Source organism: Rhinolophus ferrumequinum, chromosome 16, assembly GCF_004115265.2.
Source record: "Rhinolophus ferrumequinum isolate MPI-CBG mRhiFer1 chromosome 16, mRhiFer1_v1.p, whole genome shotgun sequence".
Taxonomy (NCBI): Eukaryota; Metazoa; Chordata; class Mammalia; order Chiroptera; family Rhinolophidae; genus Rhinolophus; species Rhinolophus ferrumequinum.
The window spans coordinates 7,805,019-7,821,513 of NC_046299.1; the positions used below are offsets into that span (position 1 = coordinate 7,805,019).

The window sequence follows — 16,495 nt, forward strand, 5'->3', positions numbered from 1 at the left end:
AACACAGAAAGAGGTAGGATATAGATGTGTAAAGTATAGAATTGCATTCAATTTATCCAACCACCCATTGCAGAACTCAGGTCACATGGCAAGAATATTCTAAATAAGGATGTTACTCAAACAAATGAAAGGGGGAATTTCAATCTCTGATTCTACCTTCAGATAGGACAAAAACATCTTATATGAAGAAACTTAAAAGTCAATCTGATAGGAAACGAAAATGTGAAGAGATGAAGGGAAGAGAAGGCAGAAATAAAGATGGTTGAATGTTGACTTTTGGAGACTTAATTCTTTCCACCTCCTCCAGCGCCCCTTTAAGAAAATCTCTAGACTGAGGGGTTCTGATATTTTTAATTCTTTCAAGATGGAATGCTTTTGAAGATATGATCTTTTTATTTAATATATATTGAACAAAAATATCATTAACCAAAAGCATCACAACAGAAAAAGAATTATATGTACCTCTCCAAAAAATACTGTAAAAACAGAAAACAGGACAAGATATCATACATATATGTATATATAAAATCACCACAGTGTAACACTTCTCAAACACTTTAAAGCAACATTTATGACACAGCAACATACCAGTTCAGATTTGAAGTAGCCTATTGTGTTTTCATCCAATTGAAAATATCTTCTCTTCCAGTTTTTCATCTACCAGAGATGAACACAGACATAAGACCTCTGTTTCTAAGAATGTCAAATGTTAATAATCACTTAATTATTCTGATATGAACCCACAATCAGAAATGTCAAGCACTGAAAAGGCTCACTACCCTCCTTTAGTGAGGAGACAGATATAGGAAACTTCATTTCTTTTACCCCTCAAGCCTTGAACTCCTAATCCAACTTTGGTGACTGGCTTTTAGCTTTTATTACATGATTTTATAACATGGTTTCATATTTTTAATGCTCTAAAAGTTAAAAAGGAAAGAAAAAAGTACTTCCCCATCCCCCAACCCCCACAATATAAATGCTCTAAAGAGTAGAAGAGCAAGAACAGGAAATGTTATTAAACCACATCAAGTTTTTCCATCTCTAAAATATAGAAATCCTTTTACAGGTACTTTATACTTAAGTAGTAAAGCAATAAATACTTAATAAAGTGAACATACTTTGTACAAACATTTTTTGTCAACGAAATACAGTTTTTGTGGAAGCACTTCAATATCACTAAAAGTTGATATTTTGGTTTTAAGTGTACAACAAAAAGAAAGGAACATCTCCTTAAAAGCCATAACACTCAAAGTGAGTTACAGCCTGATGAGAATTCTGACTTTACCTGTAGACATGGTAGAGGGGAAACCTGCAGCCCTTACCTTCATTTCCCTTAACCTAAAGAAGGTCAAACAATTAGGGCTGAAGGAACTTTCCCTTGGCTGAGCGAAGCTAATCAGAAGTGATGTGAAGTCAAACAAAACCACCAGAAGAGTTTTAGTATTTTCTTCACTCAGAATTTTTTTTCAGACTTGAACGTTCATTTTGTTATGAAATTCTAAAGATTTAGCTCACATAGAAAGAATGGCTTCTATTTCAGAAAGGAACTTTGGAACCTTACAAATCCTGGTAAGTTAACCTGCTTTTCCTACAGTTCTGCATCATGAATCTGGTTATTTGAGAACCTCTAGGCTAACCCATAAGCTCTTAACGAAGGACTAGGTACTAAGTGCTCTCTTATTTACACTTTTCAAAAAACCCCTCTGGATGGTGGGTTCTATATGATTCTCTTTCCACAGAAACTGAGCACCTGAGAAGTTAAGTAAGTAGCCCAAGGTCACAGAGCTTTCAGCTGAGGTCAACCCAACACCAAATGGAGTGTTGGGTTGACGTCCCACAGCAGTCCCACAGCCCCCCTTCCCTGTCATCTCCCCTGGAGCTGGAGCTCTCTTTCCCCGACCTATTCCCAAGGTAGGGAGTGGGGGACAGGGGGGTACGTCAATAGAAATCGTTTCTGAAATAAACTGTTAGGAAAGCTCATTTAAAACTGATGGTCAGTAGTAATAAGCATTGATTTACCCAGCTGCTCACAGACCAAGAAAATAATAGCATTGAGTTATGAACATAGAATAACCCTTATTCCATCTCCTGACTCAACACATGCTGGTCTCTCACTTTGGGTCTGTCACAAAACAAACAATTTGTATGTTGAGAATTTGCTGATACACACTCAATTTTCATTGCTGCACATATTTTGTTCAGCTACTCACCACTGCTCCTTGTTTTACACAATATCCAGCTTTGATAACTGCACTATCTGAAGGTGGTTTCGGAGTAAAGTAAGGAAGATGGCTTTGTGACCGCTTCAAATTATTTCTGTCAATACTTTCACCACATTCATTTACTTCTTCTTTCTAAAATGAAGCAAAATAAAGAAATTCTGTTCTTGCTTATTTAGCTTCAAAGCATACTTGTACTTCATGTTGTTATCCTAGTATAAAATCTTAAACTCTACCTTAGTTCAGTTAGGAACACAGATTTGGAAGTGCAAAGTTTTCTAATGCATTTGAGATACTTAATCGTAACTTTCACATTATTGATTAAACCACAGATTTCCATTTCTCTTGTTCTGCAAAGTCCTGCCACCTGTGCTTCTTGTTTGCATGTGTATGGGACAGGGAGGGAGCTTTTTATTTTGAAATAATTATACAGATTCCCAAGAATTTATTTAAAACATGCACGGAGGGTCTTATATACACTTCAAACAGACTCCCCAAACCTGTTGCAAACTGTGTAACCACACCACACGATCAAAACTGACACCGAAACACCCCACAAACCATATTCACATTCCACAGGTTACATGTACTCATTTGTCTCCGTGTGTTTGTGTCATTCTGTGTAACTCTGTCACATGCAGCTTTGCGTAACCACCACCACCACCGTACAGAAGGCTACCCATTCCAAGCCCCTCTCCCCAATCCCTTGGCAACCACTAATCTGTTGTCCATCTTTACTATTCTGACATTTAAAGAATATAACAGGAACCATAGAGTAGATGACCTTTTGAAATTGGCTGTTTCCACTAGGCATAATTTTCTGGAGATTCATCGAGGTTGTTCTTTGTATCATATGTTCGTTCCTTTTGACTGCTGGGTAGTTTGCATGTGCCAGTTTTTAACCATTCACCCATTAAGAAGCACGCGAGCTGTTTCTATTTTCGGCTATTTGGAAAAACGCTGCTATGAACTTTCACATACGGGTTTTGTGTAACCATAAGTCTTTATTTCTCTAAAATAAATGCCTACGAGTGTAAATACTGGGTCATATATTAATTGCAAATTTAGTTTTATAAAAATCTGCCAAACCTTTTTTCAAAGTGGCTGTACTATTTTACATTCCACCAGCAATTTATGCGTGGTTCAGTTTCTCCTCATCCTTGTCAGCGTTTGTCATCACTGATTTTAAGATGCGTCATTCTCATAGTGCAATAGGTGTGCAGTGGTATCTCACTGTGGTCTTCATTTGCATTTCCCTACTGGCTAATGATGGTAAACATCCTTTCTAGTGCTTAATTGCCATTTGTGTATCTTTTATCTTTTCATGAAACTTCTGTTCATGAATTTTGCCTACTTTCTAATTGAATTGTTTGTTTTACTGTGGAGTTCTTTATATACTCTAGATAAAAGTGCTTTGTTGGATATGCAGTTTGCAAATATTGTCTCCCAGCATAGAGCTTTTCTTTTCATTCCCTTAACAGGGTCTTACACAGAGCAAACATTTTTAATTTTGATGAGGTCAAATTTATCAATTTTTTCCTTTTATGGATTGTGCTTTTGATATCAAGTCTAAAGATACTTTGCCTGCTACTAGATCTTGAAGGTTTTCTCCTTTGTTCTTTTCCAAAAGTGTTGTAATTTTATTTTTTTACATGTTAAGTCCAGTGCTTTTTAAAAAACTGACTATACTCAAGTTTTCATGTCCCCCAAAGCATTAGCTTCCTGCTTATTTATTAATATACAACACGTGATAATCTACACTACACACATCAACCAAAGGTGTCTTTTCAAGAATGCCTAAATTTCAAGAGAAAAACTAAGTACTCGAATAATAACTGGAGGAATTTTCAATCTGTCCTACATTTAAACACGTCAACAGCACTAATTATGTACTTAATTTTGTAATCCCAGCACTTAACTCAATGTTAACCCAACAGGTACTGAATAAATTAATCATGCAAATGAGATTTATTTGACATTTTCTGAATAATATATCATCTAAATGCTTTTATAATGAGTATAAATTACTTCATAATTCAATAAACTATACTGTAAAATGATAAAGCAATAATATTCTTTGGGATCATTTTTAATATAGAAACTGCCACAGAATCTTAGAACCTACTAAATAATCTATATCAAAATTAAAACACAACAAAATCTTAATTCTACACAAAATTAAAACAACCAGCTACAAATAACTATAATATCTCAATACAACTATAAATAAACTGTCTTATTATCCCTTATGTCCTACACAAGACATAATACAGGAGAAAGCAGCTTAGTCTAGCTATATCTTAACAAGAAGTCTTATAGGTTAAAATCATTACTTTTCAAAAAGTAAAAACATAAACATACACACAAAATCCTACATTACTTTTTATTGAACTTTGATGAACAACGTAACCTCCCACTAAAGCATGGATTTTTTTTGCTCACTAATATATCCTTTGCCTAGCATAAAGAAAACACTCGATAATAATAATAATAATTTTATTTATTTTATTTTTTTCCCTCACCTAGAATTGTGGTGAGGACTGAATGTGAGGAGCGGCCAGGGTTCCCAGCCTAAGAGGCATGGTAGTCAGGATTAGGGTGTAGGCCCCAATGATTATTTACTTTAGTAAGAATTCTCTTTCTGCTAATCACTCTCCCCTGACAAAAGACCTGAAAAGTATGGTGGATAATATGCTTGGATTTTAACGGTTTGTAAAGCGCCCAAGTCTTCTATGTTCAAAAAGGCACACAGGTAATGAAAATGCCCAACACTGGGAGTAACAGTTACTTTAAAATTCTTTTTTTCTCCACTGCTAGTAATTTAATTAATATTACAAACTCATTCACTCAATAGCAATACAAGAAATTTAAGCTCAGACAAAAGTTTTAATTTCATCACAACTTTGTTTATAAATGTGTTTTTCCTAACACCCACTTAAGATTTAACATACCATATCAGTATTTTAGGGACAGGATTGAGTCAAAATGCCAGTCCTTTGCTCGGCTCACGTAGGCCAAGTTGTTGAAAAACAGGTTTGAAAAATTACACTTTATTCACAAATACTTTTGACTTGGCAATTTTATTTCTAGGAATTTATCCTTTAAAAAATGTTAACTCTGTCTCTAAAATTCATGGTACAAAAATATTAATCGTAGCATTTATGATAATAGAAAATATATACGATGGTCTCTGCCCCAGGTTTCTAGCACAGGGCTCCTAAACCCCTTTAATTTCCTCAGTGATAAGAGCACCAGGAGCATCTTTTGTTCTAATATATGGTGTTTGATCCCAGTTCCTGACAAAGTTCCTAAAGCCCCTGGAACTTCCTGGGTGACAGCAATGTCTTTTGTTTTAACCAGGTGACTGTTGGTGAGAAGGGGCTGGTCACCAGAAAGACTAAGCCATAACTGGAAGTGTGGAATTTTCAGCCCATTCCCCATTCTCCAGAGAGGAGAGAGCGGCTAGAAATGGAGCGAGCGTGGGTTTGAATAGCTTAGGGGTTGGTGAACTTGTGGAGGTGCTGGGAGAGGGATGTGCCCAGAAAGGGCATGGAAGCTCCATGCCCCTCCCCACATATTCTGCCCTAAGTACCTCTTCCATCTGAATGTTCATCTGTATCCTTTATCATATCTTTTTATAAGAAACCGGTAAACAGTAAGGAAACTGTTTTCCTGAGTTCTGTAAGCTGCTTTAGCTAATTAACTGAACCCAAGGAGGGAGTTGTGGGAACCTTTGATTTATAGTCCATGAGTCAGGAGCACAGGTGACAACAACCTGGACTTGTAACTGCCATCTGAAGGGCGGGGGTGGGGCAGTCTTGTGGGACTGAGCCCTTGACCTCAGAGGTCCATGTAGACAGGTCAGAATTGAGTTAAACAGCAGGATACCCAGCTGGTACCACAGAATTGCTTACTGGGGGGGGGCGGGGGGCAATCCACACATGTGGTGTCAGAAGTGTTGTGAGTGTGGCAGTAGTGTGAGAGTAGAGAAGAAACACACGGGAGGAAGAGTGGGTTTTTCCTACTCACATTGTTTATTTTAAAAAAAGAAAACGAAAGGAAAAAGAACTCAGTCCAACAACAGTGGATTTGTAAATTGTGTCAATTCATGGTAAAACTACTACAAAATCATTAAAAATGATGAAGAATAATTCTTGATGATGACTTAAAAAATGTTTGAGATGTAAGTTTAAAAAAGCTGTTTACAAACTACAGCTGACCCTTGCACAACGTGGGGGTTAGGGCACCCCAAAACTTAGCTGTCCCTCAGTATCTGCAGGGGATTGGTTTCAGGACCCCCTGCAGACACCGAAATCCAAGGATGCTCAAGTTCTCTACATACAATGGCGGAGATGAATGCAGATAACCAGCCCTCTGCATCAGAGGATTCCCAACCATGGGTGACAAACGGTACAGGTGTTTACTGGAAAAATCTGCATATATATGGACTTGTGCAGTTCAGACTGTGTTGTTCAAGGTTCAACTGTTATCTCTTTTCTAGGGGCAAAAGTATACAGAAAAAAAGGCTCATTTATTTGTGATTTTCAAATTTTTTTACAATAAACACTTTTGAAATAAGAAACAGGTTTTTTTGTACTGACTGTTAATTCAGTGAAGATGTTTTAGTTTGGCTAACAATACAGAATCAATATACAGTAATTACATCATCACACAATAGAAGAATTAATTCATTACCTGAGTTGGGGTGATGATGGGTACACCACCAACAATGTCAGTTCTGTAAGACACCTGCTTCTTCCCACATTCACCTTGGCGACTCAGGTTATCAGAATGAGGCTGTGAGTCTGACTGCTTTGGTACCTAAAATAATAAGTCAAATGCATGGCTTTGCAACCAGCATTACATGATACCCTCTTTTATCCCAGAATTTCCAACTAATAGTCTATTTACGTAACTAACATTTTAAAAAATTATTGACAGTATATGTGGATATACCCCTTTAAGTTCTCATACAAATTCTTCTGTAATACTGCATAATACAGCCATTATTTACTGAGTGCTATTTCATACATTTTCTCATTGAATCCTCCTGTCCAACCCTATGCATAGGGCGGTACTTACATAGTAGTGGTAAGAAAACAGAGGCTCAGGTATTAGGGAATGTAGGTTTACATCCTGGCTGTACTATGTTCCACCTAAGTTTGTGCAACTCTCTTCCACACTCAACCACTATATGTATGACACCCCTGTTTATCAGAGCACTTAACACTGTCCTGCAGCTCGGTGCTGTTAGCTTTCCCTTCCCTCCTTTCCTACCCAAGACTGCACTGTCCCTGAGGGTGGGGACTGTGGCAAGTCCTCAGTACTGGCTTCAGGACAGTGTATTCCTGAGCACATACTAAGCAGTCAACAAATGCTGAAAGACTGACTCAATGGATGAATCCAAAATCAGCAGGAAAACAGAATATTTAACATAAATTAAAAGTCAAAATGTTCAAATTAACTTAAAACTTATTAGGAATTCTAAAAAGGAATTCCAATACTTGTATCAGTGATAAATCACTCACAAGTATAAACAAACAATGACTGTGACAGCAGCAGAATTTCATATGTTAACACCTCACTAAAGTGCAATCAAAATCATTGCAAATGTTTAACATACATTTTAGTTTTTCTTATGTGGCTTACTCAGGGAATAAGGTACTTGCTTAATCACTATTCCTGTCAACAGACTGTTTCATATAGTCTCTATTTGAATTATAAAATTTTTAAGGCTTTGAATAAAACGTAGTGAAATAGGCTCAGCACCAATTATGATGCTGAACGTGATATTTAACCTCTCTCCATCTCCAAAGATTAAAGGGCATTTGAGGATCTTGCATTCTTTCAGAAACACTGTGACAAATATTACCGACAAGCACAGGAGTAGTGGTGTAAAAACATTTCATTGAAAATTAAGTAATAAGTAACTTGTCTGTCATACAGTTAACCCCTGTTACAGGGTCCTGGCAGCTTCAGGGAACACCATTCACACTGCATTCAAAAATCCAAACTATTAATTAACGATTCCAAAGCAGCGAGGTTTCTTGAGCTTTAGTGTGAGTGAAGTCTCACCCAGGAACAGCATTAAAAACTTCAGGTTCCCAGGCTCCACATCCAGAAATTCTGATTCAGTACATCTACAGTGCAGTCCACAAAACTGTGCCTGAAGCAGGAATACCAGGTTTTTCGGAGGTAGGTGTTTTATAAACCACACTTTGAGAAACACTGCTCCAAAGACTGTGCTCTTTTATGAGGCTACTCCCACCGGGTTTGTTGGAAAAGCAGGTAGACGACAGTGTTGGCAGACAAGGCTTTACAAAGAAGCCTCTTGCAAACGACTGGGCCAACATGGTCTGTGTGTGTATGAGGACACTGAGCTGTAGCAGATCCCAATCCACATAAATGTAATTTACGGGCAGAGATAACTTGTCTCGGGTGACTTCTGGAACTCCCTCTTCTCTCCTTCCCAATCCCATGACCCTTAAGATGCTTCTCGTCAAGGCTTTCTCCCCAGGCCTCAAACCCAACCCTCCCCCCTCTCATCCGTATTTACAGGACAATGCCAGTCACTGGCAGAAACAAGAGAGCGAGAAGTAGGAAAGGAAAGGAAGAGAAATGCATCCTGAAGGGGAACGCCTCCTGAATTCTTCCAAGAGTTGTTTTCCTAAGAGTTTGCATGTTTTGGAGTGTGACAATGGACAAATTTTACTTGAAAAGATTCGCACAAATACATACGTGTGAACGGGCTGCAAAGGATACAACACCCACAAACATTTCACTAAGAAGCCCACGGTGTTTTCTAATGAACAGCATCATGTATTTAAATTATTTGGATACAGAAAACATGGCCAAGGCATCCCATTAAAGACAGAAAACAGCATTAAGACAATTTGACAACCGAGAAAATTAACCATTCAACTGTATGAGCTGAAACGTGCTGTTAAAAGGTGAGCCATGTGAAAAGTCATTATTCCCTCTTTCAAGAAATTGAGTTTAGTCATGTACGAGAATTTCCTAAGAAAAACCTTTAATATCACCCTAAAATATACAATGAAATTTATATTGGTTTTTCCATTTTCCTTCCAGAAATGAGTTACTATTAAAAATCTTTGCCTGTGCTGTTAAGTCCAACGCGACTCATTTGTCCTTACAATAAAATTAAATGCTAAATAAATGACAGAGTTTAAGAATTAACTCAGAATTGCATTTTATAATAAAAATAGCTAAATTATAATCACCTTATACAAGCAAAATACCCATGAATGTGGTAACTTTCTGTAAAATTCTGAATGAAAATTAGTCTAAATTCAGCCATTAAAAAACACATTTTTAGTACCCTGCACCTCCACCCCCCCCCAAAAAAAAAAAAGCCAGCCACCATTCAATGAGAATCAGAAAAGTGACTCACCAGGCAAACAGCAAGTATCAAACACACTGCACTGGCTTGGTGTCACTGCCTACCGCCTTTCTCTCTCTCCCTTGCTTTCAATCCTTTTTATTGTGACTGCTTTTGAGAGATGTGAATGTATTTTTAGCAGGCATTTACATGTGATCCTAATAATAGGAAATTCTGATAGTAATTAAAGGTAAAAAAAAATGACTAGAGAATAGAGGGATAAACAAAATGAAGATTAATGACAGAGCTTGAGGACTGAAACCTAAAATGTTTACACACAAACTCCTGGGTATTATGATCTTTCTGAGGGTTCTACCCCTGACGTGCCAGTTGAAACACTCGAATATAAAGTGGAAGTAAGGCCTGGCACTCTGGGGCACATACACTAGTCTGTGAGGACCAAAGTCCTGTATTCAGCCTCCTCTACTTGCTCCCAATTGCAAATTATAAAAAAGTGTGGAATTCTGCCACAATTTTTAAAACATTAATTTTTAGATTAAAATCTAATATTCCTTTTAAATTAAAATCTTTGGTGGAAAAAGACACTATTTTAAAAAAGAGTGGGTTTCTTTCTAGGAATACACCATATACATCTTGGACATTTCTTAATAATAATGGGCCAGAGACCACTATATCTATATTGTTGTTAATATAAATGAATAGCTGAAAAAATACTTTAAAATTTGATTTTCCAAACTTTAGTCACTGATAAGTGCAGAACTGGTTCCTCTACTACTACTCTTTTTTTCTTTTGTTTTCAATAAGGAGAAAAGAATATTTTAAAGGCAGCCATCATCACACATTCACACAGACTTCGAAAGCGAGACAGAGGAGAGGCCATTAAGATGGGCAAGGTACTACAACCAGGAAGCATGGAAATAATCCCCATTCCCTCACAGTCTCTAGCTGTAACCACCCACACCTATTCTGAAACTACATACTTCCAAATCTCATTTTGGATTTCCGACAATCTTAAGTTTGTATGTCACAGTGTCCTCTTCATGCCAATAAATTACAGTTGACGAAATCATCATTTGGAGTGATTCCATACAAAGGCAAACTGCACATATACTCAAATGTAAACTCCAATTTTTCAGAGAAATCTACATGTAAATCATCAGCAATTTCCATAGGGAAGTATGACAAACTAGAGATATCACACCCCAATAACATGGACATGTATAAAATGCCTATGAAATTAAAACTGCTAAGATTTTTTAAGGGCTAAAATTAAATAAAATGTATCTTATTAAAGCATGGAAAATTCTGCCATTGCTATCCTATGAGTTAAATGTGTATCTCTATAAAAATGACTTTTAGTTGAGTGCTGTCCATTCTATATTTACTTTAATATACTCGTAGTTACCACTTTTTTGATATGCTAAGGATTTTTATATCTTATATATTTATATTCTCTAAATTTGAAGTATAAAAACAAGAATACCAATGGATTTATCTTGAAAAAATATAAAAATTCAACATGTAAAACAAAGCTGCAAGACTATAAAAGCTATTTAAGTCTGCATACTTTTGAAGCATTAACCAATCCCTCATCAGTTTCTCTTGCATCAAATAAGCTTAACAGTGTCATATGTATAAGATCGTTTTTATACCACTGACTCAAATGGTGAAAAGCCTGAGACCAGTCACTACCTTTTTTCTTAAAGTGCTAAGAAATCAGTGCTGCTTTTTATTGCAAATTGTAAAAAATGAATTAATTCATAAAATTACTAGATATTGTCTTTCTACAGAAATTTTCCAAATAGGGAGTATTTATTAGAAGAGTTAAAAGCAACCAGTAAAAACTTTTTAAGACTATCTACTTCTGAATTTGTTCAAAAAATTGCTTTCCTGAAACTGCACAAACCTAAAATAACTTCTACTTCATGTACAGATCAGATGCGGTGCGTGGGTGTTTTCTGTCATGTGGTTACAAGCTGTTCTGGTGCAAGACCAAAAATTCGACTTAGCGCTGAGCACAGCTTCAGTTATGTTAACTCTTTACTGTGTTGTGATGTAAATATGGAATCCATGATGGAAACTAACAAGTGACTAACATATGCTGACTTTCAGGACATGTGTTTTGAGAATAAGCTGTTTGGGGTCAGTAAAATAACTGCACTTTAGTGAACACACTTCAATTTACAGGAAGCTCACACAGGAATTCCTTCCTGGGCTTTTCCACATGAGCCTACTATGTCCTTTTCTCCCAGTGTGTCAGGAGGAAGAAGGTAAGAAATATAATCAGGGAACAGAACCTGTACTTGCTTATCATCATCAGTCGTAAGCTCTTGCAGAAAAGTGTTTTTCTGCTTTAGGGACAGAGAATAAGGAAAGAGCTCTTTTCTCAGGCAGCAGTGAGGCATGTGCTCCAGAGTCAGGCTCCGGAGTCAGACTGGGTTAGGGTCACAGCTCCACCACTTACCAGCTATGAAACCTGTGCAAGTTACTCCTCCTAAGCCTCACTCTTACAGGTAACTTAGGTAAAACCTCAGTGCAAGGCCTGGCACACTGTAAATAATCAATACATATTAATGTTTATCAGAAAATCAAAAAGAGAGGGCCGGTTGGCAGCAGGAAATTGTAGCATAGAAAAAGAGTGGGAGGGTAGCAAGCTCTGGAACCCAGGGGAAAAAGTGGGCGCTGCTACAAGTTTAGAGCCTAAGACAAACTGCCCAAGGGCCACGTGGGCAGGACCCTCTGGCTGCCACAGCTCTTCAAATCAGTCCCTAACCCTGTTCCTCATTTCTAAGCCCTTCACCCGTCCTGCGCCTATCTTCAACTTCTACCCTATGAAACACGAATCCCAGTCATGACTTAGAAGACAGGAATGCCTACTTCTATTACTGGTGCAGGTAGCAGGAAGCCTCTTATTCTACTCCGGGGCGGAAAACATATCCTCAAGGTAGAACTCTACCATGCATTTTCCCCTACAATAATACAAACATTACTGTAAGCAGTAGTTAAAATCTAGAGTAGTGTACACCCTTATCATATAATGTGCATATAATGTGTTAAAAAGGCATTTATGGGCTGATTTTGAGGGCCCAGATACACCAAGCACAAGAAAATGTATCCACATTATATACGCCTGTCTTTTAAATAAACTTTGAGTATGCAGCCTATTGGTAATGCAATTATTATTCAGTAGGTGTATTTTCAAAATGTAAAGATTACTTCCAGACATTAAAAATTAAAAAAAAAAAATACTTACTGTAATTTTTATAGCTTTGTTCAACACATTTACCCATTCTACTAGGTCCTGCTGATCATTAGCTTGTAGGAAATATTTCCTCATCCCTGCATTCATAACTGTTGAGAGAAAAAATAAACTACAACACACGAAATTTTGCACTTGTTACCTCTAAGTTTATGTTTGCAGCAGCTGAAAAACTATGCCAGGTTCAAAACTGTGACTCTCTCAGATTTGACAAAATGTTAGACCACATATAATACTGCTATTATCACTCAATAACATAGGTAAAACTTTATTTTTAATGGCCACGTTTTTCATTAAATGAAAATACCACAATGTATTTAGCCAATCCCCTAATGATAGACATTTAGGCTATTTCCAATTTTTGGAATTATCCCAATGAAATATCATATACCTACATTTCTCCATGCTTGGGCTAGCATTTCTATAGGATAAATTTCTTAACATAGACTTATTGAATCAAAGGGAATTCACATTAAAAATTTGTACAGATATTGGCAAATTGTTTCCCAAAATGTTGAATCCCTTTATATTCCTACCACTAGTGTATGCACAGAACTCTTTCATCTAATACTCCTCACCAGCACTGGCTATTCGCACCTGTGCTACTTCTGTATACGTCTGCAGCTTCCCAAGGCTTTGTGACATTGGGGCCGGGAGTCTGCAAACAATTACTTCCTAGCGTTGGTTGCTAGCTGGGGTCATGTTCTGCTAATGGGGTACTGATGGGATACTGATCTTGGGAGAGGTGAGGAGAGGGGACTCTTTCACATCCCTGCTCTTGCTGACCTCCCTCCAGCTGCAGCAGCCCCAGCACACACAACCAGCTACTTCTGCTCCCTACACCAGCCTTGCAGTCCCATCACACATCAGTCACTACTGTGTTTCCCCGAAAATAAGACCGGGTCTTATATTAATTTTTGTTCCAAAAGACGCATTAGGGCTTATGTTCAGGGGATGTTACCCTGAAAAATCATGCAAGGGCTTATTTTCTGGTTAGGTCTTATTTTTGGGGAAACACGGTAACTCCATGGTGGCCCCTCCTCCAAAGGTTCTGGTAATACTACCTCTTCCTTTAGTCTCTCCAGCCCTGGGGGTGATAGCTGCCTCACTCAGTTTCTAATTTGTGGTTTAGGTTACTTCAGCATTCCCTTTGTGTTTTTTTCAGCCTTCCACTATATCAGTTATCAATTCCCTGTAACAAATTTCCTGGTGTTTTTCGGACTGGCCCCTGATTAATACAGCATTCTCTGACTACCTATTCAGTGAATTATTCTACCTTGTTTAGATTTGAATGTCTTTGATTATTGAGATGAACTAGTTTTATGTTTTATTGGCCACACGTATTTGTTCTGTGAGCTTTGTGTATTTTCTTTACTCATTTCTACTGAGTTGTTCATTTATTTTTTTATTGATTTATAAGAGCTTTTATATTAATCCTTTCTGTTTTATTTCAAGTACTTTTTCTAGTTTGTCATTTGTCTTTTCGCTTTGTTCACTGTATCTTTTATCAAACAGAAATATTCTATCAATCTTTTCCTTTTCCTTTAATGACTCTTGCTTTCATACTTAGAAAATCTCCCCAGGGAATCATAAAAATGGCAGTGTGAGGTGAGCCTCTTCAAATCTCCCCTGGAATTTAAAACAAATGGAACAACAATAACTCCACAAAGGACTCCCTGCACAGCAGACAGGCAAGACGAAGAGGCCCACTACTGAATTCACCTAAAGGTGGGCAAATCGTGCGAGCGGGGGAGGAGGGAAGGGAAAAGTGCGGAGATGGAGCCGCATTGGAGCAGGACGCAGACCTGGCTCAGTGCTCCGAGCTCGCTGCATCCCGGAACTACCACAGCTGCCGGAGAGGGAAGAACTCGGACTGCTGGGGCTCCGCTTATGGCCCACAGGGCTGAGGGGGCAGCATATAACACAGCTGAACCCAATGCTCAGGCAGAGACCTCGGAGCAAAGACTGAGGGAAGAAGGCTGAAAACGGTGGTTTAAGCCCTCACTGCCACAGAGAACGGAAGCCTTAGGCACTGAGACTAGCCGTCCCCTCCCTATCCTCCCAGAGCTCACCCTGCCCCCACCTGCCCGGTGCTAGAAGCGGAATAGTGGCAGTGTCAGATCAAAAAAACAGAATATTTGCAGTTCTGAGAATTGTGGTCTGCAGACACAGATTTGCAGCCCAACTAGTTCCGGCAAAGGGGAGGGAGCTGTGGAAGCAGGACTGGCTGTGGTGGTGGTCGCTGCCATTGCTCTGGGACACCTCTCACACCTCACCCCGCCCCTGGCCCCACCTATCTGGGCGGATCCCTGCAGGAGTAAACAGAACTGCTGAAACATACGGGCTCTGAATCTGGTACAGGAAGAGCTTTGGAACTTCAAAAGCTCTCCACATCCCCCACGAAGGAGGTGCCCTATAACCCAGGCGACTGTTCACAGAGAAGCCCACCTTCCAGGGAATCCCCCCATTGTGTGAGAAGCTGGAATAGTGCAGAGAAAATATAACACTAGAGTGTGAGAGAGAATAAAAGGCTGCAGTAGGAGAGAAAATAAAACATTCTACAAACACGTATTGGAAAACAAAAGAAAGACCTCTTCCTATCAACCTGTTGCACAAGCCACTCCTGTAGATGTCTAGGAAGAGAAATAATAAATCACTTATGGCCATGAATAACCAAGGCAACAAGACAGCTCAGAAAGAAAATGAGAAGTATCCTGAAAATGAACTTAAAGACATGGAAATATGTGACTTAAATGACAGAATTCAAGATTGCAGTTCTTAAAAAACTCAACGAGATGCAAGAAAACACAGACAGGCAGTTTAATGAACTCAGAAACACAATCAAAGAAAAAAAATGAACATTTTACCAAAGAGATTGAAATTTTAAAAAAGAACCAAATAGAATTTCTGGAGATTAAGAACTCAATAAAAGAAATGAAGAATGAAACAGCCCTCTGGGTGGTGAACACACAATGTGATTTATAGATGATGTAATACAGAATTGTACACCTGAAATCTATGTAACTTTACTAACAATTGTCACCCCAATAAACTTTAATTAAAAATAAAACACAGAAAATCTCCCCAACTCAAAATTATAAAAATAAACCCCTTTTTTCCCGCAGAGATTATGTACTGTGCTTCCCTGAAAATAAGACCTAGGCAATCAGCTCTCATGTGTCTTTTAGAGCAAAAATTAATATAAGACCCAGTCTTTTTTTTTTTTTTTTTTAGGGGAGAGCACAAACGCAGTCCCCCACTACCACAAATTATGCAGTCTAGTTTCCCACATTTGGGGGAATCGCAGGGGTCAGCACATCTGGAGTGCAATGGATAAGCCTCGCCCTGGGAAAACCACCTTCGTGATCATGGTATCTCCCCTGCCAGGTAAGTATGAAACCCAGTCTTATATTATATTATATTATACTATCTTATATTATATTATATTACATTATATAAGACCCGGTCTTATAGTAAAATAAGACCGGGTCTTATATTAATTTTTGTTTCAAAAGATGCATTAGAGCTGATTGTACGGCTATGTCTTATTTTTGGGAAAACACGGTATTTTCTGTTTAAAATCTTAGTACATTTGGAACTTTTATGAAATTAAATTTATATATGCCCCTTTAGTGACTATCTACTTGTATAAAGCAA

General features: G+C 38.0%; 1 protein-coding gene and 1 non-coding gene across 6 annotated transcripts in view; both read right to left on the reverse strand.

Moving 5' to 3' along the window:
• Positions 1–16,495, reverse strand: part of PLEKHA1 (pleckstrin homology domain containing A1) — a 58,673-nt gene that overhangs the window by 15,180 nt on the left and 26,998 nt on the right. For all 5 annotated transcript variants that reach the window (XM_033130703.1, XM_033130706.1, XM_033130704.1 and 2 more), the window contains 4 exons: positions 12,833–12,930; positions 6,915–7,040; positions 2,211–2,354; positions 589–657 (listed from right to left, as the gene is read on the reverse strand). In XM_033130703.1, the coding sequence (XP_032986594.1) occupies positions 589–657; positions 2,211–2,354; positions 6,915–7,040; positions 12,833–12,930 (437 nt within the window). The remainder of the gene's footprint in view (positions 1–588; positions 658–2,210; positions 2,355–6,914; positions 7,041–12,832; positions 12,931–16,495) is intronic.
• Positions 16,070–16,233, reverse strand: LOC117036479 (U1 spliceosomal RNA). Its single transcript, XR_004425378.1, has one exon. It is a non-coding gene; the product is annotated as a U1 spliceosomal RNA (small nuclear RNA).